Source organism: Muscardinus avellanarius (genome assembly GCF_963383645.1).
Source record: "Muscardinus avellanarius genome assembly, chromosome: 8".
NCBI lineage: Eukaryota > Metazoa > Chordata > Mammalia > Rodentia > Gliridae > Muscardinus > Muscardinus avellanarius.
Window position 1 is genome coordinate 6672120 of NC_137794.1, and position 22980 is coordinate 6695099.

Here is a 22980-nt window from a genome sequence, read left to right on the forward strand (position 1 = left end):
AAAATTAAATTATATAAATAATTGAGTTTTTGACACTTTCTTAAACTTTTAAAATACTTTTGTGTGTGTGTGGTGCTGGAGATTGAAACCAAGGCCATACATATTAGGTAAGTGCTCTCCCATGAGTCACATCCTCAGCCCTCTGTTTGTTCTTACTGAGGCTGGCCTCGAGCTTGGAGTCCTGCTGCTCAAGCCTGCTGAGTAGCTGGGGTCATAGTCGTGTGCTTCCACCCAGGCGGTTTCTCTCCAGTACTTGAAGAGACATTTTCTAATGTATGACAAAAGGCTGAAATGTACATACTTATTTTGCTTTAGAAATTTTATATATTGACATTGCTGGTGTTAAGGAAATTCCTTCCTTTTTCTGCCCCTGAAAAATCAACCAAACAAAAAACCTAGATATTTGTATACCAAACAGTAGTTGTAAATATGTGTAGATTTGAAAATTTTTTGAAAAGACACGATATAGAGTATATTTTAGAATGATTATATTGAACGAAAACTGAAAAATTAAAAGTATGAATTACGAGGAATTACTGGAGGTTTTGATTTTTAGCTTATATATATATATACATACATACATATATATATATGTATGTATATATATATATATATATATATATTTTTTTTTTGGTGGTACTGTGGTTCCTGGAAGCCCTTCTACCTCCGGGCTTCACTCCCAGACCTATTTAATATTTTTATTTGGAAACAGGGTCTCTCAAGCCAGTGTGGCTGGCTTCCAACCTGCATGATCCTCCTGTCTCCGCCTCCCAAGTGCGGGGATTACAAGCGTGCACCACCATGCCCGGCTTTAGCTTTTATATTTTAATGTAATATTTAAATAATGAAGTCCAGGTTATCCTAACAAGTAAATTGCAATTTGCCTTACATTGTAACTTGTAATTCATTTTGTCAAATTGTTTGGGCTCTGAAGTGCCCAGTCTGCTAAGTGTATGGCAGGTGAATGTAGATAATTGATTTTAAGGGTCATACAGTATTTCTCTTGTTATGATGAGCTATTCTGAATTCACTTAATTTTGCCATGGTTTCACTGAATTTTTTACTGTTTGTTGAATTATTCAAAATAGAAATATGAAACTTTTCTCCGTGAACATGGCTATTCATTTTGGAAAGTTTTCTTCATGTACATTCAACAAAAGGGATCCTGTGGACATTAGTTGTTTAATCTATTTAGGTTGTTTAATTCAAAGACTTAAAAGCAGCAAATATTTTGTTTTTAGGAGAGAACTGGAAAAACTGCGAAAAGACTTGGAAGAAGAGAAGGCCATGAGATGCAGCCTGGAGGTGAGTGGTCTCTCAGGCCCGCTGTGTGTTCTCCGCAGTGTGCGCTGCTTCTGCGGCAGGCTGCGTTCTCAGGGCGTTTCCTGCAGCTCTCGTTTACTGTCTTGTCACATTTATTCATGCAAAACACTTTTTGAACACTATGTCTCTTAGGCGGTGTGTGAGCCCTGCTTAAAATACTATTCTTGCCTCCTAAGTCCAGTTTTGTCTGTAGTTAAATGGTTCCTGACACCCCTCTCCCCCTTTCCCTTCCCGCCAGGGGCAGGCTTTTGCTTTTTCTCTGCCGAGGACCGGCAGCATTCCTTGATTCCTTTCCCTTCCTCAGCTTTTCCTTTTAACTCATTTTTTTCTTCATTTGTTTTCTACAGATGTCAGAGAAAGTGACGTTGTGCCTTTTTCGGAGGTTCTTGTTTCCTGCTAGGGCGTTTCATTACCTTTATCCTGCCTCTTTATCCTACCTATTCTCTTTTTATTTGTTTTTCTGATACTGGGATCGAACCCAGGGACACTCTACCTCCAAGCTACAAGCCCAGAGCTTTTTATTTTGAGACAGGGTCTCAACTTAAGTTGCTTAAGGGCTTCGCGAGGTTTCTGAGGCTGTCCTTGAACGTGCACCGCCCCCGTCTCCGCCTCCCAGGTCCTGGGATTCCACACGCGCACCACCACGCTGGCTTTCTGGCTGCTGGTGGTCAGCATTGCAGAACAGGAGAGAGTTCTGTGTGGTCACAGAACTCAAGCTCCTATTCCAACAGGCACGACTTACTTTTAGTTTTTAGCTATGTTATTATTCAAGGCTGAGTTTTTTTCTGTCTCATTAGATAATACTTAGCAACCTATAAGGATTATGGTCCAATTATAAGAAAACTAGGGTTTAGGATGGGTTAAGAAGCCAGCAGCAGAACTGAAGTTTTTAATGAAGTAGCCAGATTCTAGAATCTTCACTGCTAGGCGTTGTCATACTGTATGAACTTGATCGGTGGTCGACGACCGAGCGAGTCACTTAACTTACAGTTTTCCTTACTGTGATGGTGTACGTGAAGATACTCTGTAAAGGATAAGAACTCCATTTTTACTCTCATCTATGACAGCTTCTTTTTTGATACCTTTGTTTCTTTGTATGAAAATACCAAAGCCAAAGCACTCTTTCAGGCCCAGCTGCCTTTTTAATCTCCTGGAGTTGTTTTCTCTTTTCATTGGTCTTCATTCTCTACAAAACAAAAACAACTCCTCTTCTCACTCCCCAACAAGCCTACGTGGGTAGTCCCTGCCTTTCGTGGGCAGTCCCGTCTTCGGCTTCTTGCCTTTTAGGTTGTTGGATTTACTGATGCCAAACCTCAGCTCTCTTCCTCAGTTTCTGCAGTATCGCAAGCGTTGACTCTTATCACCCTGACTATATCCTTCTGTCTCTGCCTTACCTTTTTATTTCACATTTTTCTTCGCCCTTTTCTCCTGCATTCACCTTTTACATCCTTTGCACCAGCAAATCAAGTTCTCGTTTGCCCAGCTTTTGTGAGGCTCCTTGGACGTTCCACGGGGACCCTGCCGTGCCCCAGCTGTGTTTGTCTTCCTCTCCTGTTTTGTTTTTGTTTTTATACTTTATGTTTTATTGATGCTTCTGGTGACAGAGGCAGGGTACTTCTGGTCTTGAATTCTGTTCGTTTTCAGTCTTACTAGCTCTGCCTCCTAACTTTGATCTCTCCATTCACACTGTTTCTGTTTCATTCTGATGTTATCTTCCGTGTAGCTTGCTTTAAGTTCCTTTCATTATCTCAGATTAATCTCTCCTCGCTCAGGTACTTTGAAGAGCTTTCTGCTACTTGCTGAATAAAGTCCAGACTTTCCAACGAGGTGTGTGGAGTCTCCTATTGTGCTAGTCCTCGTTTGCCTTTCTTTTCTCGTCAGCTGATCCTCCGCTGTGCATGGACAGTTGATACAGCTGAAGTCTTCCACTTGCCCGCATTGGCTTTTGCCTCCTAGTCTGATGCGCGTTCTGGAGATGTCTGAGGAGCAGTTCAGGGGCTCACTATGGTTAACTTGGTGGCAGTCACAGGACGGGCGCGGTGGCGCCTGTTGTAACCCCAGCAACTGAGACCGGAGGATCCGGGTTCACAGCCAGCCTCAGCTGCTTAGCGAGGCCTCTGCAACTCCGTGAAACCCTGCTTCAAAATAAAGAACAAAAAATCGGGCTGGGGGTGGAGTTCAGAGGTAAAACGCCCCTGGGTTCCATCCCCAGTACCACGCATGCACGTGCGCGCGCACACACACACACACACACACACACACACACACACAGTTTTAACTTTCTTCCAAATTCACATGTCCTCTAGTTTTTTAAGAAATGAATAAATAATAATTGTCTACCTCATCACTGTTCCGTATTTATCTTGTCCCTCTCCTGACTGTTAAAAGACTTTTTGGAGTGAGGTCCAAGTCTGTTTCATTTTTGCCCACAACTCCTGACACAGAGTTAGATACATATCAGATATTTGGTAAATTATTGTTGAATTGGTGAATACATGTTTAAAATATACTATAAATTCCCCTTATGTAACTTAGTAGAAATTGAGAAATTAAAAATTTTTTTTATACATACATGCTTATATTCATACATGAAAATGAGATAAGAGGAATTGTAGTTTAAGTTTGTGTACATGATATAATTTGACATAAAAATCATGACACGAGTTGATTTCTTTTTTGAAGACTCTCATTTTCCCAACATATGTTAGTCTTCTGTTGACTTCTATGTTTTTTATTCTGTGCTTTTTTATTTTTAAACTTTTTTTATTGCTAATTTTAATTATACATCGAGTGAGGCTCAGTGTGATACAAATACTCGCACCTGTCTTGGTGTGCCGCCCACACCCTTCTACCGTGCGTGCTAGTGAAATTGGGTAATGCCTTCGTATATCCCCAGGGGGTCATTGAACTATTCTCTCCTCAGTCCTCCCTAACCCCTGTATTTTTCAAAGTATACTTATTTTAGAATCATATAGTTAAAGGAGAACTGATGCTTACTCAAAAATTAAAAGTAGTATTTTGAAATATTTTAATGTTAGCATTATATAATACTCAATTATATTGGGGAGTGATTTTAAAAAAGACTGTGCGCATAAACACTACAAGAGAAAGTAGCAAGATAAGTATTTGCCTGATAACTACATTCATGTCAGAATTCAGCTTGTAAGCATGGTGTGGTGATGCACACCTGTAATCCCAGTGTTTGGGAGGCTGTGACAAGAGGATCACATGTTCAAGGCCAGAGCAGTAATTTAGTGAGCTTTTATCTCAAAATAAAATAGGACTGGGGAGGTAGCGCAGAGGTAGAATGTCCCTGGGTTCAATCCCCAGTACCACCAAAAAGATCATCACATTTCATAAGAAGTGTTACTGACTTTGCCTTCAGGATTTTTCTTCCCACTCTCTCTTCTCTATTAGTTTTATTTCTACTTGTTTTCTGTGCATTCTTCCATATTAATGTTGGGATGTTTCATTTATGTATCTTTACAAAAAAGACTGTATTTGTACATCAGGATGATTTGAAGGTATTTTACCTTAATCCTGTCTGAAGATTAAGGCTTGTTCTAATCCAGTGCTGCTAAAACATTTAGGTAGTAATTAGGTGAATAAAGGAATATTATCAGGAAACATCCCATGTTAATAAGCCATTACTGGATGCTAGCCCCCCTTAGGAGATTGTGACTGTGGCTAGGGCCTTCTCCCTCGATAGTGACCTGTCTCTAAGGCTGAAGGAGGCTACTCTCTGGTGCGTTTTTGGCCGAGAGTGATACCACCAGGAGAAAGCCGGCGGTCAGCAGGAGGAAAGCTCGTGCGAGGCTGTGGGCTTTACAGACCGAGGCTCTGGAAAGACAAATTCTGTGCCAGCTACTGATGCAGAAAATCGGGAGCACTGCTCAGTGTCTTTCAAGCCTCAACTTAGTTGTTTATAACATGTGCGGGTTAATCGCTCTGTGTACTTATTGTGGAAATGTCCTTTTAAAAGATCCTTCAGTTAAGAATTTCTGTTACGTGGAGGAGGCCTTCTAAAGGTAGAAGAACTTCTAACACATTGACTAAATCTAGGTATTTCTTAGGCTTTAACAGTAACTTAATTGAATACATCCTGTTACAGATGAAAAGTTTTAAACAAAGTGAAAAGTGATTTACCAATGTCACATAGATGGTTAATGAAAAACAAAGCTAAAACTCACCCTTTGTCTCCTGCATCTGACCTGCCCTTGTGTAACTGTAGACACACGTGCGTTTCTGCCCTTGTTTAACTGTACACACGCGCGCGTTTCTGCCCCGTGTAACTGTAGACACGCGCGTTTCTGCCTTTGTTTAACTGTAGACATGCGCGCGTTTCTGTCCTTGTTTAACTGTAGACACGCACGCGTTTCTGCTCTGGTGTAACTGTAGACACACGCGTTTCTGCCCTGGTGTAACTGTAGACACGTGTGTTCCTGCCCTTGTATAACTGTAGACACGTGCGCGTTTCTGCCCCGTGTAACTGTAGACACGCGCGTTTCTGCCCTGGTGTAACTGTAGACATGCATGTTCCTGCCCAGGTGTAAGTGTAGACACACGCGTTTCTGCTTTGGTGTAAGTGTAGACACGCGCGTTTCTGCCCTGGTGTAAGTGTAGACACGCGCATTTCTGCCCTGGTGTAAGTGTAGACACGCGCGTTTCTGCCCTGGTGTAAGTGTAGACACGCGCGTTTCTGCCCTGGTGTAAGTGTAGACACGCGCGTTTCTGCCCTGGTGTAACTGTAGACACACGTGTTTCTGCCCTGGTGTAACTGTAGACACGCGCGTTTCTGCCCTGGTGTAACTGTAGACACGCGCGTTTCTGCCCTTGTTTTCTTAGCGGTCTTCCAGATGGCCACATTACTTTACATTGTTCTGGCTGAAAGCACCACAGTCTCCTTCTTACTGTTAGTTGCCATTTGGAAACTTGGGTTGCGGCATTTTCTTCTATTCAGATTTTACTCCGCAATACTTATTACACTCTACGAAATTGGGGTTTGGATCTGGAAGTCAAAACTTGAGGCTCACGTGTATAATCACGTTAATGACATAACACTAACGAGACTCTCCCAGTTAAGGATGTTTCATCTGCTGTATTTTAGGTGGAAATAGAGAAACTGAAAAAAGCCGTCGTTTCTTCGTGAGGGCGTGGACCAGCTCTCGACTGCGTTCCAGGGGCTCGGAAGCAGCACTATGAACTTCCACTGACGAGTTACAGACAGCAAGTGCTGGCGTTGTGAGCAAGAATTGCGAGTGTATGCACTGTAGCATCTATTAAAACGTTAGGGGGAGGGTGAATTTTTTACATATATATGTATATTTTGTTTTGCCAATATGAAAAGAAAAGAGGCCTTATTTCATACTGTGCTGGGATTGCAAACATTTTTTGTTTGTTTGCTTGAAAATACTACTGAATCTGTATAAAAAGGAAAGAAAGTTCACAATAGTTTTTTTTAAATTGAAACTTGTATTATTTTTAAAGAGATCTATACTATAAATATGGTGATACCTTCACAAGTAATCTGTAAGATAAACTATTTGAGAGGGATACATTAGCTTTATAGTAACTATGGTCATTACTTTCCCCATAATGCAGAAGGGATATAAACTTTGTGCGGTATGTGTATGTATCTGTGTGTGTGTTGACGTTACACACACACACACACACACACACACACACACACACACACACATTTTTACTTTTCACTTCTTACCCAGGATTACACTGTTGTGCCTGTTTGTCTGCAGTGCTGTCATGTTTTGGGTGATAAAATAGGAGTTTCCTAGTTATAAATCAGATTATTCACCCATGCATATAGTAATAACCAATGAAATAATAAAAACTGTCAACTTTTAGAGTGTTTTATATTGCTTGCACTATAGGATTCATAAAGGAATTTAGTTAAAATGGATTGTTAAGCATACTTGGGAAAATATGAGCTTTATTTTAAATTCATTAGGCCAAAGGAATATAAAAATATCAGTGTAACTCTTTCCTTGTGCCTAGAAACTACAGCACATATGGACTGTCAGCACCAGCCATGTTGCTGTGCTTTTCTGCTCATTTTCCATCTCAGACATTGCTCGTCCCGTTGGCCTGTGCTTTGGCTCTTCGTGCCCTCCCCCTCTTTTCGAGTGGCACAGTCAGGGACACAGCTACATCTCCCCAGGGCCTCGAGGGAGGCTTGTCTTGGCTGAGGTGTCATTGTGCAAGTGCTCGGGTCTCCCAGTGCCCACCTTACCTGCACGCACGCAGACTCCTAGGGAGACGCTGGGCTGTTACTCAGGTAAACGCGTGGAAAGAGTGTCAGTGCATCATGAAATATAGCGTCACAGCTTATTTAAACCAAATAGGGTTGACCATACTAGAAATACGTTTCAGAGAATGGGTGAATTAGCAATTTCCTTAGTCACTTGTGAGCAGTTGAATATTTTAAAATATTTCCATAGGTAATAAGTCTAAAAACACGCAAGTATTTAAAATTTTTAAAAATGGAAATTTTTTTCGTTTGCAAAAAACGTATTATGTGTTAAGCTTTACTATAGAAAACAAGTGTCAGATTTCAAGTACCCGTTATCATGCTTCCATTTTTTTGGTTTATGTTCTAATACATTCTGTTTCAAGATTTTTCTTCACATTTTAATTTTAAAGTACAGAAATCTTGTGTAAATGAAATTTTGTCATTTTTTCAGATAAAAGAGAACCAAAATAGAAAATAATAGAAATACCAACACACCATTAATGTTTAATTCACAACTTTTGTACTTTGGGGAAAAGCTAATTGTGCTTTGTGTACATTTTAGCTCAGTGTCTTTGGGCCACTGTAACGAGGTCACTATTGAACAAAATTGTTCCTTCTTGTTTTGCTTTTAAATGATTTTTTAGTGAAATGAATGATTTCCCTTCTGCTAGATCTTTTCATGACAGTCCTTAGGTAAAAATCAGAACATTGTACCCTATGTATCATCCTCCTACCTCTTCCCCGGGAGATCTGCGGAGTTTTCCTAGTAAGAAGCAGTGTGCTCCTGGCAGACTTCAGGCCGCTTCTGGCTCCCGACGTCTTGAGTTTTCTTCAGTATGTAAATCCAGATGCAGGGAGCACTCAAGCACACGCTCCCGTGCCTGCCCCCAGGCGGAACAGAAAAGCCACGCAAGCTTCCGTGTCTACTCTTTTGCCTTTGATAGATAACTAGTAAAGAAAACCAGGCAAGCTCGAAATTAAAGGGAAAAATGGTTCCTTTATGTAGCAGTTGACCAGTATATGCTCTTCATATGAGAACTTATTAATTACTATTCCTAAAGTTTATATTACAGAATGATAATATAATAATAATAGTTTTTACTCGAGGGTAAAATGTTGTTTTTTCCCCTATACATGAATAATAATTTAAAAATCCCCAGTTAAGGAGAGCAGCATGAAATCTGGGGTTGCCAAATTAATTAGTGAAGGTATTGTTGAGATTTGTTATGTTTTGAAACATTACTAATTTTCTAATTGTAGTTCAATGTTACTGTTCTTTGTTTTGACCACCAAGCTTCTGTCTTACTATAAAGCTGTTACCTCTACAGAATTTTACAGACAAGTTTGGAGATGCGGAGAGAATGGGCCTTGTTACAGAAGATTCTCTTTTTCATGCTCCTTACTGTGATCACAGAAAAGATCTAAATGCTCTGTTGATTTTTCATAAGCATTTTATGCTTGCATTTGAACTTGAGATATACAAACAGAATGAGACAATCAGAATCAGAAATGAGAAGTGTTATAATTTACTGGCCTTGTTTTTCTGTAGCAATAAAATGACCAAGTGCAATGACTTAATAAAATCATCTTTTCAAAGTTGCTGCTATGAATATTTTTAGCTATAAAATTTTATTCTTGTTTTAGCCTGACTTGCCTTCAAAAACTATTATGTAATGCAGTTGCTGTTATGGTAATTTAACATTCCAAATGAAAGCCCATATATAATGTATGTGGCTTATGTTACAATGCGTATATGTATATGTACATGTATACATATATATGAGGGTCTCAAGATAATATACTCACTGACTTGTTTACAGGTGCTGTTCAAAACAAACAAACATGCTTCTCCCTCCAAAAGAAAAATTAATAAAAAAGAATCGTATTGCCAATTGTGTCAGTCTTTCTTGGTTTTATAAATTAACTTCGGCATATGCTTATTTTAGAGTATGATGAAAATTTATAATTTGACTTTTCTAAAGAAAATAATAGTAAGACGAAAGCATTAAAAGTTCTAGACTTGATGTTTCACTCAAGCTTTCAGAAGTGATTTCATCTGATACTGAGACAGTTTCCACCTCACAGAGGAATTACGGGGAGAATTTGAAGTGACTTATTATAGCATGCTTGTCATAGACGTGGCCAAAAGCAACGGAAGTTGCTATTTGTCTTTTTAAAGGCATTTTACAGTGTTGGTGGAAGTCGTGTAAATAAGCTGGGTATGATGGAGAGACAGGGAGGTGCAGTCCCACCACTGGCTTTGCGCCTAACTGTGGCGCCCCCTACTGGGGGGGAGCCCCACTCTGTGTTCTGTTGAAGGGTGGCTGCTCCGCCCTGGGGGTTCCACCTCCGGAACCATCCAGAGCTGCTCGCCCAAGCCCAAGCCGAGTTGCTGAGTCAAAGACAGACGTTAAAAGTTGGAAAGAGAAAGCAAGCCACTCAGCGTGAGCGCTGCCCACAGGTGTGTTTCCTGTCATCTCGAAAAAGCTGACTTGAAAGATGCAACAGAATTCAGAAGGATTTTGGAGCCGAGTGTAGTCACCCTGGGGCCTCAGTTACCATTGCTCGGTCCCTGAAGCACAAGTTTGTCCAGAAGCCTGTTGGATTTCTAATTCAAAACTGAAGTATCCCTGCCACACAGAAAAGGTCGGATCAAGAGGACAGCTAGGGGCAGAGGAGGTGATGCGTGAGGAAGGGCCCTGGGTCCAACCCCCATCACTCTCTCTCTCACACACACACACTCTATATCGTTGCGAAAAATGGGCAATACACATGGCTCGAGGTGATGCGTAAGGGCCCTGGGTCCAACCCCCATCACACACACACACACACACACACACACACACACACACACACACACACACACACTACATACCGTTGCGAGAAATGGGCAATACACATGGCTCTAGGTTTCCCAGAAATGTGCTTGTGAGAAGATCTGGGACGTAGAGAATGAATCGGATGACACTATGACGCAAGATGGAAGATGAATGCCATCGTTTAAATTAAAAAAAAATTTGGTTGAAATATTTTTTATTGGTTTTTACTCGTTTGTATAAGAAACTGGACAAAACAATAATCCTTGCAGGTAAGTTTAACACACGCTGAGAAGCTTTTGGACAGTAGAATTTTAGTGTCTGAACGGATGTCAGCGATTAAACCTTTGTGGGTGGTTTTGTCTGAAAAATCTTCAGATTTAGCCCCAGTCTAAGAAATAAAAAGACTATAGTTTAACTCAAAAGGGATCTATTAATTTCCAATTAAGATTCAAGAGAGTAGGGTCTGGGTGCTAATATTTTCCCTCAAATCCCAACCATTATTTTGCTTTTATTTCACCACTAATAAGTACTGTAACTGCATGCTTCACATAAGGAAAATAGAGAAATGGGTGTCTCTTTGTATGGTACTAGTCATTTTTTCTATCACAGTGATGGGCTGTCATTCTGCAACTGTCGGATGGAATTTCCTATTTGTGTCCCAAGTTTTTGTACCTGTATTGCAGTTTCTTTAAAATTGTGTGGATGGGAATATTAAAAAGTAGAATCTTTTAAATACACCGAGTAGCAATCCTTTGTGTGGGGACGGGGAGGGAGGAGGGTACTAGGGATTGAACCTAGGGTCATTCTGCCTCTCAGCTACACCCCAGCCCTATTTTATTTTTTGTTTTGAAACAGGGTCTCACTGGGTTGCTGAGACCTCACCAAGTTGCTGAGGCTGGTCAGAAGCCTGCAATATCCTCTCTTGGCCTCCAAAGTGCTAGGATTGCAGGCGTGTGCCACCATGCTCAGCTTCAGTGACAGCCCTTTAACAAAGGACTTCCTAGTTGACATTTCGTGGCATGGTGTGTTTTTAGAAATATTCCTAGACATTAATGGACAGAACGCAAATACAGTTTTATACAATAGTAATGACACGTTGGTTGTCTTAGCCTCTCCCTTGAACCTACTGCAGTAAACAAAATAGATTTGATAGACTAAACACATTAAAAAGGAATAAAGCAACAGCTATAATTTATAACACCACCTATGTGCTTTGAGATTTGAAACAGCCTGAATATAAGACAGCTGGCATAAGCCTCCGCAGACTTTTGCTGCATGCATATTTATTAATTTATTCGCTGGAGATGGGACCCAGGGGCATTCTACCTCTGAGCTGCACCTTCATCCCTATTTTGAAACAAGGTTTTACTAAGTTTTGGAGAGTACTTGAATTATAAGTGTGCACCACCACACCCTGCTTTAAATTTTTTAATTTTTGATATCAGGGACTGAACCCACGGACATTCTATTTCTGAGTACATCCCCCAGTCCTATTTAATTTTTCTTCCTTCCTCCCTCTTTCTTTCTTTCTTTCTTTCTTTCTTTCTTTCTTTCTTTCTTTCTTTCTTTCTTTCTTTCTTTCTTTCTTTCTTGCGGGTCTGGGGATGGAACCCGGGAGCATTTGACCTCCAAGCTATACCCCCCGCCCTAATTTTTTATTCTTTAATTTGAAACTGGGTCTCACTGAGTTGCAGAGGGCCTCACTAAGTAGCTGAGGCTGGCGGCAAACCGCGATCCTCTGGTCTCAGCCTCCCGAATGCTGGGATTACAAGCGTGCACCAGCATGCCCGGCTAATTTTTTATTTTGAAACAGGGTTTCACTGAGTTGCTGAGTCTCCCTGAGTTGCTGGGGCTGTTCTTGAATGTGTGATCTTCCTGCCTTTGCCCACCAATTACAGTGATTATAAGCTCGCACCACCATGCCCCACCACATGCAGATTTCTTTAAAAGACTGATCTAAACATCTTTGTCTCAATCCTACTGTGAGATGGTCTGGAAATATGAAACTGGAAGAAACCATGTTAACTCTAAGCCCTAGTCATTTGAAGGCTGAGGACCCAGGCAGGGAGACATGCTCTTGGGGAAACAGTCGATTTAATGAGAGTGTTTGACATAAATTGAACTTATAATTCTCTACCTCTTGCTCATTCCTGTGGTATTGAGCAAATAACTGACTCCAGTAGGCAAGTAATTGGAGATAACAGTGTCTTTATAGATGTGTATTCAGCCTGTCCCCGCGCTTGGGAGGCTGAGACAGGAGGATCGCACGGGCTCAAAGTCAGCCTCAGCTACTTAGTGAGGCTCTCAGCAACTTAGTGAGACCCTGTTTCCAAATAGAATATAAAATAAAGGTCTGGGAGTATAGCCCGGAGGTAGAAGCCTCTGGGTTCCACCCCCAGTACCACCCAAAAAAAATAAATAAATAATAAATAAATAAATAAAAATATAGATGTGTATTCAAATGTGTAACAAAAAAATCCAATTGTCCTGAAAAGAATCTTGTTTAAAATCCATATGTCCCAGGAGGAAGAGGCGACAATATTTGTAAGACATAGTTAAGTAATGAAACTTTAAGGTTAAAGATTGCACACTGATCCTGTAAAAACGGGAAATTTTAATGAATACCACAAATACGTAGGAAATGTATTTAAAGCTTTGCCATTGAAGAGAGGTTTCTGCAGCTAGGCCAGATAGGATCATAAATGTGTTTTAACTATCTTTAAAGTATCCAAAGCTATAGGAAAAGATGGAAAACTTCCCAATTCTTATTAATCTAGCATAATCTTAATATCTAATTTACTTGTAAAGACCTGGTATCAACCAAGTGCTTAGAAATCTTTATGTATAGCCGGGCGTGGTGGCGCACACTTGTAATCCCAGCATTCGGGAGGCTGAGACAGGAGGATCGCGGTTCGCGGACAGCCTCAGCTACTTAGTGAGGCCCTCTGCAACTCAGTGAGACCCGGTTTCAAAATAAAGAATAAAAAATAGGGCAGGGGGTGTGGCTCGGAAGTAAAATGCCCCTGGGTTCCATCCCCAGACCTGCAAACACACACACACACACACACACACACACACACACAGCCAAAAAAAGAAATCTTTATGCATGGAATTATGGGAGAAAAGCTCTCGTGCTGAGTCAAGCGGGCCAAACCAAGGCAATCCTTAACGGGGCAGCAGGCAGGACAGTGCGCATGCGCGTCGCTGCCGCTGGTGGGAGAGTACCATCCCTCCTAGGTGCATCCAGCCACCAGCTCCATCTTAACGTCTTGGAATTGGGAATGTCGTTTTGACCTTGGGAACCACATTATCAAGAACCGCCGACCTAAGCTAACCTCGTGGGGTGCCTAGTGTACAGTAGACGATGAATACATGTTTAGTAGATGAATCTGTAAGTGTCTACTCTCTCCTGCCTTCAGATGTTCAGCTATTCAAGTTGAAACGTCTCCTCAAGCCTAGCTGCTGTCGAGCCAATTGCTGTCGAGTAGCTATGCTTCCAGGGACTCTGAATTAGGCTCTTAAAATGTGTTTAATTGAATGTGTTAAACTGGGCCTTAGTCATTACTCTAAGATTTGTATTTATCTATAAAAATGAGCATCATGTCTGTGTGTGTGTGTGTGTGTGTGTGTGTGTGTGTGTGTGTGTAGTACTGTGGATTGAACTCAGGGACATTCCACCTCTGAGCTACACCCCCTAGTCCTATTTTATTTTTTGTTTTAAAATAGGGTCTTGGATTACAAGTGTGTGCCACCAGCCTCAGCTACTTAGCAAGGTGCTTTGCAACTCAGTGAGACCCTGTTTCAAAAATAAAAATACCAAAACATAGGACTGAGGGTATAGCTCAGAGGTACAATGCCCCTGGGTTTCATCCCCAGTAGTGCAAAATAATAAATTAATAAATAAATAAAATAAACAGGATCTTACTATGTTACAGAAGGCCTCACAGAGTTACTGAGGCTGGCTGTGAACCTACGATCTTCCTATCTCAGCCTCCCAAGTCCTGGGATTAGAAGCGTGCGCCACCATGCTCAGCTATCTATATACAGCTAACTCTGATATTGTGTTTACCATGTTTCAATGATTATTTCAATCATTACTTTCCTAATTATTCCATCACTTAATCCTACATGACAGTATTATTGTTGTTGTTGTGGTGGTGGTGGTGGTGGTGGGGCTGGATCCCAGGGGCATTGGACCTTCATGCTATTTTTTATCCTTGCCCTATTTTTTATCCTTCATTTTGAAACAGGGTCTCACTAAGTTGCAAAGGGCCTCACTAAGTAGCTGAGGCTGGCTGCGAACTGTGATCTTCCAGACTCAGCCTCCCGAATGCCGGGATCACAAGTGAGCACCACCACACATTACTATTACCCTTCACGGATAAGGAAACAGGCTCGGGAAGATTAAGCCAGTTGGCCACGGCCCCCGAGCATGAAGGGTGGTGCTAGCCTGGCCAGGAGCCTGGTCTGGAAGCTGTGCTCTGCTCTAGTGCCTGGCTCATTATTGCCTCTCTACATAGATAACGACCAGTAAAGAGAACTAAATAGGGGCCAGGATTCCTTCTAGCTCTTCTTGCATTTTCCACAACCCTTTATAGAATCTCTGAGCATCGCCCCTCCCCATTGGCAAGACAGACTAAATAGTTGTAGAGATCCCAGAGTGTTTGTCGTGTGGCATGAGAATGCCCTCGTTTCTCAGTGTACACCTCTGTGAGTGGACATGAGTTTCAGAGCTTCTCAACCAACACAGAAAAAATGAAAATCCTAGTCTAGTGTGGAGGTGCACGCCTACTGGAATCCCAGTACTTGGGAAGCTGAGACAGGATGGCAGGTTTGTGGCCAGCCTCAGCAACTCAGTGAGACCCTCTTTGAAAATAAAAAGCAAACTCGGGCTGGGGTGTAGTCCAACACACACACACACACACACACACACACACACACACACACACCCTACTTAGTGTTGTCCAATCCCCATTCAAACACACACACACACACACACACACACACACACATAGCCGGGCGAGGTGGGGCACGCTTGTAATCCCCGCGCTTGGAAGGCTGAGACAGGAGGATCACACAGGTTCGAAGGCAACCTCAGCTACTTAGTGAGGCTCTCAGCAGCTTAGTGAGACCCTGTTTCCAAATAAATTATAAAATGGGTCTAGGAGTGTAGCCCGGAGGTAGAAAAGCCCCTGGGTTCCACCCCCAGTACCACAAAACGCATACACCCCCCCCCCCCACACACACACCCCTTACTTGGCTTCTGTAAGGACATTCGATGGCCACTAGGTGGCGGTCAAAGCTCAGCTTCTTTTTTGTACCTGCGAATCAAATCATGGTGGGCTCCAACCCGTTGAAATAACCCGGAACCGAGACACAAGCACCTCCCTTCCCTAACTGGAACATTTCCTCCAGAAAAGCGCCACACGGTACAGCCCCACGCTATAAAGCAAGAGAGTTGAGTCCTTCGGCACAGGACCAACCTGGCTTTGAAAACTGCCCCAAAAGTGGGTGGCTGAGGCGGTTGGCAAATGACTTCCGATTTTGTCATTTCCATTATCTGCAGAGATGTTAAATTTTTTTTTTCTCACAGAATTTAAAACTCTTCCCTCTTACGTACTCGGGGACAGAGAAGGGAGACCCTGAGTTCTGAGAAGAGCAATCATCTGGCTCCCGTCTGCCATGGCTCCTGCTGGGCGTCGGTGCTACCAAGGCTCCTGTAGCCCCAGCTTGCCCTGGAGGGCCCTGGGTCCTCGGGCCACATCCTTACTCTCGATTCTCTAGAAAAAGCTCCTGTGTCCTCTTGTCCCACGGTGAGCCCCACTTGCACCCGTGGGTGACTTACACTTCCATGATTACTTATGCAGCAAGCTCACAAAATAGTAAACCTGTGCCGAGGACGCCGCAGAGCTCCTGGTAGGGCATCTCCTGTGTGCCCACTTCGGACCTCTCTCCCAGGGCCTCACAGAAATCACACAGAATCTAAAACCATCCGGAGCAGTCTCGGGAGAGAGGACCATGCTGGGAAAAACTAATCCATCTTCATGCTAAATAGGAAATAACTTTTCTCTCCAAAAGGGGATTTGATGTGGTGATGACCTGACTACAGGGTCACAGAAATAGAGAATGGTGTTAGTCCAGAAAGGACATGATCAACTGAGGGACTTTAGACGAGCATGCTGGGTAGGAGGGCGGGGCCAGACGAAGGCTCAGCTCTTCCTACTAACAAATGAAATGACAGCCAGTCCAGGCAGTTCCTGTCGGGGCAAGGCACGACCTTCCCCACGCCCCAGCCAGGCTTGGCTCAGAGCTTAGCATTTTGAACACACGACAAGCGATGATCACTTATACTATGAGGGAGGTTGTGGCGTAGAACAAAAAATAACAGGGCACAGAAAAGTCCTCAGAGGTAAAGCGACTGACCGTTTATTTCCTTAGACTCAAGGACATTATTGGCAGTGTTCTGGGGGCTGGGGGGAAGGCAAGAAATGGAGAAAGAAATAAAATAATGTTCATTCTTTTTAGTTAACTGCATACGTACATATCTGTATAAAAGCCAGGTGTGATGGCGCACGCTTGTAATCCCAGCATTTGGGAGGCTGAGACAGGAGGATTGTGGTCCACGGACAGCCTCAGCTACTTGGTGAGGCCCTGTTTCAGAAATACAAAAACAAACAAAAAGACTAAATAATAGGGCTGAGGGTGTAGCTAGGAGGTACAATACCCCAGGACTTGGAAGGCTGAGACAGGAGGATTGCAGGTTTGAGGCCAGCCTCGGCAATGTAGCAAGACCCCCAAAAGGCTAGGGGTATAGCTCAGGGGTACAATGCCCCTGTGTTCAATCCCTAAACAAGAAAAGAGGGAGGGGAAAATAAAATCTGTACTGTAGCATTGTCTGCCATCTCCCCACTTAGAGAGACGAGAGATGGAGTAGACATAAACTTATCTTTTAGAAAACCAGGTTCTGGCACAGTGGGTTTTCATACTTGAGAATATACCATAGCTGTGTGTTTTGCTCTAGAAAGATCCAATCTATAGGCACACTTTTGTGTTCAGTTTAATAGTTTTATGTACCTCTAAGGCCCATTAATCAGTATCTTCATAGGACCTTGTAAGGATCTCAGTGCCACTATGTAATTTTAATAGGAAAACCTCTTTTTCTTTTTTGAACTAGAGATGGAACCCAGGAACAATCTACCCTTGAGCTACACTCCCAGCCCATTTACTTACTTATTTATTTGTTTATTTACTTTTGAAACAGAGGCTTGCTAAAGTTGCTGAGGCTGGCCCCAAAACTGCAATCCTCTTGTCTCAGCCTCACGGGAACTGGGATGACAGGTGTAAGCCACTCTTCCTGGCCCCTTCTTCTTCTTCTTTTTTTTTTTTCCCAATACTGGGGATGGAACCCAGGGTCATTCTACCTCCGAGCTATACCCCCAGCCCTATTTCTTATTCTTTATTTTGAAACAGGGTCTCACTGGGTTGCAGAGCGCCTCACTAAGTAGCTGAGGCTGGCCATGAACTGTAAGCCTCCTGTCTCAGCCTCCCAGATGATGGTATTACAAGCATGCGCCACCATGCCCGGCTCCCTTCTTTCTTATAAAACTTTTTTTTGTTGTTGTTAAAAAAAAAAAGGCTCCACAGACAACACAAAGGAGAAGGGTCGCCTTTCGGTATTTTTATTTTCTACTGGATTTTTTTCACTCTTGAGTTGGGAGAGAGGACCTGAGACCCGGGCTCTCACCTCCACAAGTGTCACCGTCTTAGGGAACTTGTGTGGTTTCCTTCACATCTTTGGGTCTGCTTCTTCAATTGAAAGATTAGGAGTCTTGATTTTAAGAGCAATTCTAACCTCAAAGTTCTATGCGAACAATGAGTTCCTTTCTGGTGTGACCCTTTTTGGTTTTGGCCATCAATGTGGGTGATAAAAATAGTTGTCGTCAGTTCCCCTTTGGGGTGCAGCTGTTGTTTAACCCTAGGGGAGGATTTCCACATTTAATAGGTCCACGGTGTCTGCCGATGTCCCACCTCCTGGAAGGAGAGGATGCGAGTGGACCAGAAGCCTTTGCCCACAATGCGCGGGGCCTCAAGAAGCACAGCACAAGCAGGGTGTGGTGGTGTGCACCGGCAATCCCAGTACTGGGGAGGCCGAGACAGGAAGAGCGCAGGTTCAAAGCCAGCCTCGGCAACTTAGTGAGCGCCTGTCTCCAAATTAAGAATAAAAAGGATAGTCGGGCGTGGTGGCGCACGCTTGTCATCCCAGCATTCGGGAGGCTGAGACCGGAGGATCACGGTTCGCAGACAGCCTCAGCTACTTAGTGAGGCCCTTTGCAACTCAGTGAGACCCTGTTTCAAAATAAAGAATAAAAAATAGGGCAGGGGGTGTAGCTCAAGAGGTCAAATGCTCCTGGGTTCCATCCCCAGACCTGTAAAAATAAATAAATACATAAATAAATAAATAGGATGTGTGTGTGAGTGGGGGGGTGGTGTTGCTCAAGGGTAGAATGTCCCTGGGTTCCATCCCCAGCATGAAAAATTAGAGTAAGAAGTAGATCGACCCCGTCAAAGCAACATAAAGGTGTTGGCAAGGGAGCTGGAAGCCAAATGAAATTGGAGTTGCCAGTAAATATGAAAAACACAGATCAGCTGAAAAGACCAGTCCTCTCAAAGAAAGCGAGGGGGAGGCTTGAGGAGGACTGCTGCAGACACTGGAAAAGAAAATCTTCACCCCGAGGAGTCTGCAATTCACCATCACAGTCCAACCCGGCAACCAGGCTCTGAAAGTTAGCCAGGTGGCTGATTTCGTGGTAGAAAATAACAGTCGAAGAAAAAAAAAAATAATGAGATCCCCAACGGATCCGATTTAAGCTTTGAAATCCTATTCAGTGGCTAAGCTGGGACCTGAGGTTATTGACTAGCTAAACCATGGGGTGGAGGAAGGCTGGTCCTGGGCAGAGGAGAGGGGATATCAATATAAAATTGTGAAGGCGAGTTTTAGAACAACTTCAGCAAAATGTTTGTCTGATGCCTGCAAATTTAAACTCATATACTTTCCTGTCTTTGTGTTCAATGATACTGAGGCTGGTCAACCTTTCCTGTCCCAGTGGGAAATAATACTCAAAGCAGGCAAAACTAGCGTAGGTAAGCCGGGCGTTGTGGCGCACACTTGTAATCCCCGCGCTTGGGAGGTGGAGACAGGAGGATCGCGCAGGTTTGAAATCAGCCGCGCTGGCTTAAGAGACCCTGTTTCCAAATAAAAATATAAAAAGTAGGTCTGGGAGTATAGCCCGGAGGTAGAAGGGCTTCCAGGAACCCCAGTACCACAAAAAATAAATGAATGCATAAATAAATACATAAATAAAATAGCATAGGTACCTGCTCTCCCAAAAATATTTGCTTCTGGAAGATAAAACTTTGAACCAAATAACATAGTTTATTACCTACAGTATCGTCTTGCTCATGGAGATTGTGGCAGACCTGCACTGTGTTGTGTCCACCTGTCCACGCCATTATAGCATAGACTCTGCTCAATCCCAGCTGGTTCCCCAGTTTTCAAGGCCTGAAAACTCCATAGCTTCCCTCTTGACTTCCCTTTCTAGAACTTTCTAAGGATGTCCTGGTGGACTTCCCCCTTCCTGTAGGTCTAGTAGACTTCACTTTGTCTGGTCTTTGGGGACGTTGATATATTAGGAGTGAAATGCTGCTCTTGCGTATGAAATAAAAGCTCTATCATAGCAAATGAATTGACTATGTCACAACATATTGCCTTACAATTTTGAATATAGGGCTAAATGTCAAGATTTCTATTTTTTTTTGTTTGTTTGTTTTAAGAATCCTGAAAAGCCGGGCGTGGTGGTGCACAGTTGTAATCCCAGAATTTGGGAGGCTGAGACAGGAGGATCACAGTTTGCGTCCAGCCTTGGCTACTTAGTGAGGCCCTCTGCAACTCAGTGAGATCCAGTTTCAAAATAGAGAATAAAAAAATATAGGGCTGGGGGTATAGCTCAGAGGTAGAATGGCCCTGGGTTCCATACTCAGTACTGAGAAAAGGGGAAAAAAAAAAGAATCCTGAATCAGGCAATACTTTCATTCCTCCTACCCTTGGTACATCCAAGAAGCTCCCAGAAATCTTATTTCTCCAATCAGTCTCCTCCCCTATTTGAAAGACAGAAGAGGAACAGAAGACTGATGGAATTCAAGGCCATGCTCATTCAGGGATGGCTGGTCTAGTTAATTATGGCCTTCAATTCATCCCAAATGTTTACTGTGTGTTCAACTCTTGTGTTCCTGGGAGCCTGGGGTAAAAGGCAGTCCTTATATAAATAAATATGTGGATAAGCCGGGCGTGGTGGCGCATGTTTGTAATCCCAGCATTCCGGAGGCTGAGAGCAGAGGATTGCAGTTTGCAGACAGTCTCAGCTACTTAGTGAGGCCCTCTGCAAGTTAGTGAGACCCTGTTTTAGAATAAAAGATAAAAAATAGGACAGGGGGTGTAGCTTGGAGGTTGAATGCTCCTGGGTTTCATCCCCGAACCTGAAAAAAAAAAAAAAAAAAAAAAAAGAAGTGGATAAATGAGTTGCAGGAATCAGAGTGGAGTAATTTAGGATTCTGGGACTGGCAGGCAGGGATCGCGGAGACCCATGAGACAAAATGGCCAAAGGAGGCTCCATGCGTGCGTGCGTGCGTGCGTGCGTGCGTGCGTGCGTGCGTGCGTGTGTGTTGGTGAGGGGTTGGGGCTGGCTTAGCTACAGAATTACAATCTCTTTCTTTCCCTTCTTTCTTCCTTCCTTTCTTTCTTTCTTTCTTTCTTTCTTTCTTTCTTTCTTTCTTTCTTTCATTTTTTATTTTGAAACAGGGTCTCACTAAGTTGCGGAAGGCCTCACTAAGTAGCTGAGACTGTCAGCGAACCCAGATCCTCCTGTCTCAGCCTCCCAAGTACTGGGATTACAAGTGTGCACCACCACGTGCGGTTTATTGCCCAGTTTCTAAAGAGGGAAGGAAGCGTAGAGGAATGGGAACCGCATTTTTCTCCCCTCTGGTGTAATGTTCTCATTTTTTTCTTTTGGAAAAAGATCCTACCCCGAACCTCCTCTTTTTATCAGTGGACTGCACAGAAATGGCCACTTGCCTTTATCTAGTTCAGTGACCAGCAGAAAGGAGCTAGATTGCCATAATTGAGTAGAAGTAATCCAGAGTTGACTGGAACTGGGTGAAGTGCCATGCGTCTGGAATCCCACTACTTGGGAGGCAGAGACAGAAGAATCACAGGTTCAAGGCCAGCAGCATGTGGAAACTTAGTGAAACTTTGTTTTAAAAATAAAAAATCAAATAGGGCTGGGGGGTGAAGCTAAGAGATACGGCACACCTGGGTTTCTTTATTTGTTTGTTTGTTTTTGTGGTACTAGGGATTTAAACCGGGGGCATTCTACTTCTGAGCTACATCCCCAGCTCTATTTCCTCCTCCTCTTCTTCTTCTTGTTCTCCTTCTCCTTATCTTCATTCTCCTCCCCCTTCTCCTCCTCCTCCTCCTTCTTCCTCCTCCTCCTCCTCCTCCTTCTTCCTCCTCCTTCTTCCTCCTCCTCCTCCCCCCTCCTCCTCCCTCCTCCTCCTCCTCCTCCTCCTCCTCCTCCTCCTCCTCCTTCTTCTTCTTCTTCTTCTTCTTCTTCTTCTTCTTCTTCTTCTTCTTCCTCCTCCTCCTTCTCCTTCTCCTCCTCTTCCTCCTTCTCTTCCTCCTCCTCATCTTCATCTTTATCCTCCTTCTCCTTCTCCTCCTTCTCCTTCTCCTTCTCCTTCTCCTTCTCCTTCTCCTTCTCCTTCTCCTTCTCCTCCTCCTTCTCCTTCTTCTTCTTTGCAGTATTGGAGTTGGAACCTAGGGCATTCTACCTCTATGCTACACTCCCAGCCCTGTTTTTTATTCTTTATTTTGAAACAGGGTCTCACTGAGTTACAAAGGGCCTCCTCACTAAGTAGCTGAAGCTGTCTGCAAACTGTGATCCTCCTGTCTCAGCCTCCAAAATGCTGGGATTACAAGCATGTGCCACCACGCCCGGCTCCTATTTCTTATTCTTATTTTGAAGTAGGGTCTCACTAAGTTGCAGAAGGCCTCATGAAATAGCTGAGGCTGGCCACAAACCTTCAATCCTCCTGTCTCAGCCTCCCAAGTACTGGGATTACAAGCGCGGGCCATCATGCCTGGCTCACCCTTGGGTTTAATTTCCAGGACCACAAAAGAAGAAAAAACAAACAACAAAAGAATCAACTGGCCACAGTGGCCCATGCCTGTAATCCCAGCTACTCAAGAGGCTGAGGCAGGAGGATCATGAGTTCCAGGGTGACCTGAACAACTTAGTGAGACCCTGTCTCAAAATGACAAATAGAAAGATCTGGGGTTGTGGCTCACTGGTAGAGCACCCCGGGTTCAATCTCCAGTACCGTGGAGGGTACTGGAGATCATAAATCGTCAAACCTGGGTATTGGCAGGAAAGAAAGCAGTAGGGTTTCAGGTCCCTGAAGAATGACAGCCACATCGAATACAGCTTCTCTGGAGAGATGACAGCTGAGCCGAAACCTAAACAATCAGGTGGTGCCAGC

The 22980-nt window shown here is 43.3% G+C and overlaps 1 protein-coding gene across 1 annotated transcript in view; it reads left to right on the forward strand.

The window, feature by feature from the left end:
• Positions 1-6472, forward strand: part of CD2AP (CD2 associated protein) — a gene marked incomplete at both ends in the record, with an annotated part of 70476 nt that extends 64004 nt beyond the window's left edge. Inside the window, 2 exons of the mRNA XM_080700053.1 lie at positions 1242-1305; positions 6431-6472. Coding sequence (XP_080556179.1) covers positions 1242-1305; positions 6431-6472 — 106 coding nt within the window. The remainder of the gene's footprint in view (positions 1-1241; positions 1306-6430) is intronic.
• Between the last annotated feature and the right edge of the window lie 16508 nt (positions 6473-22980).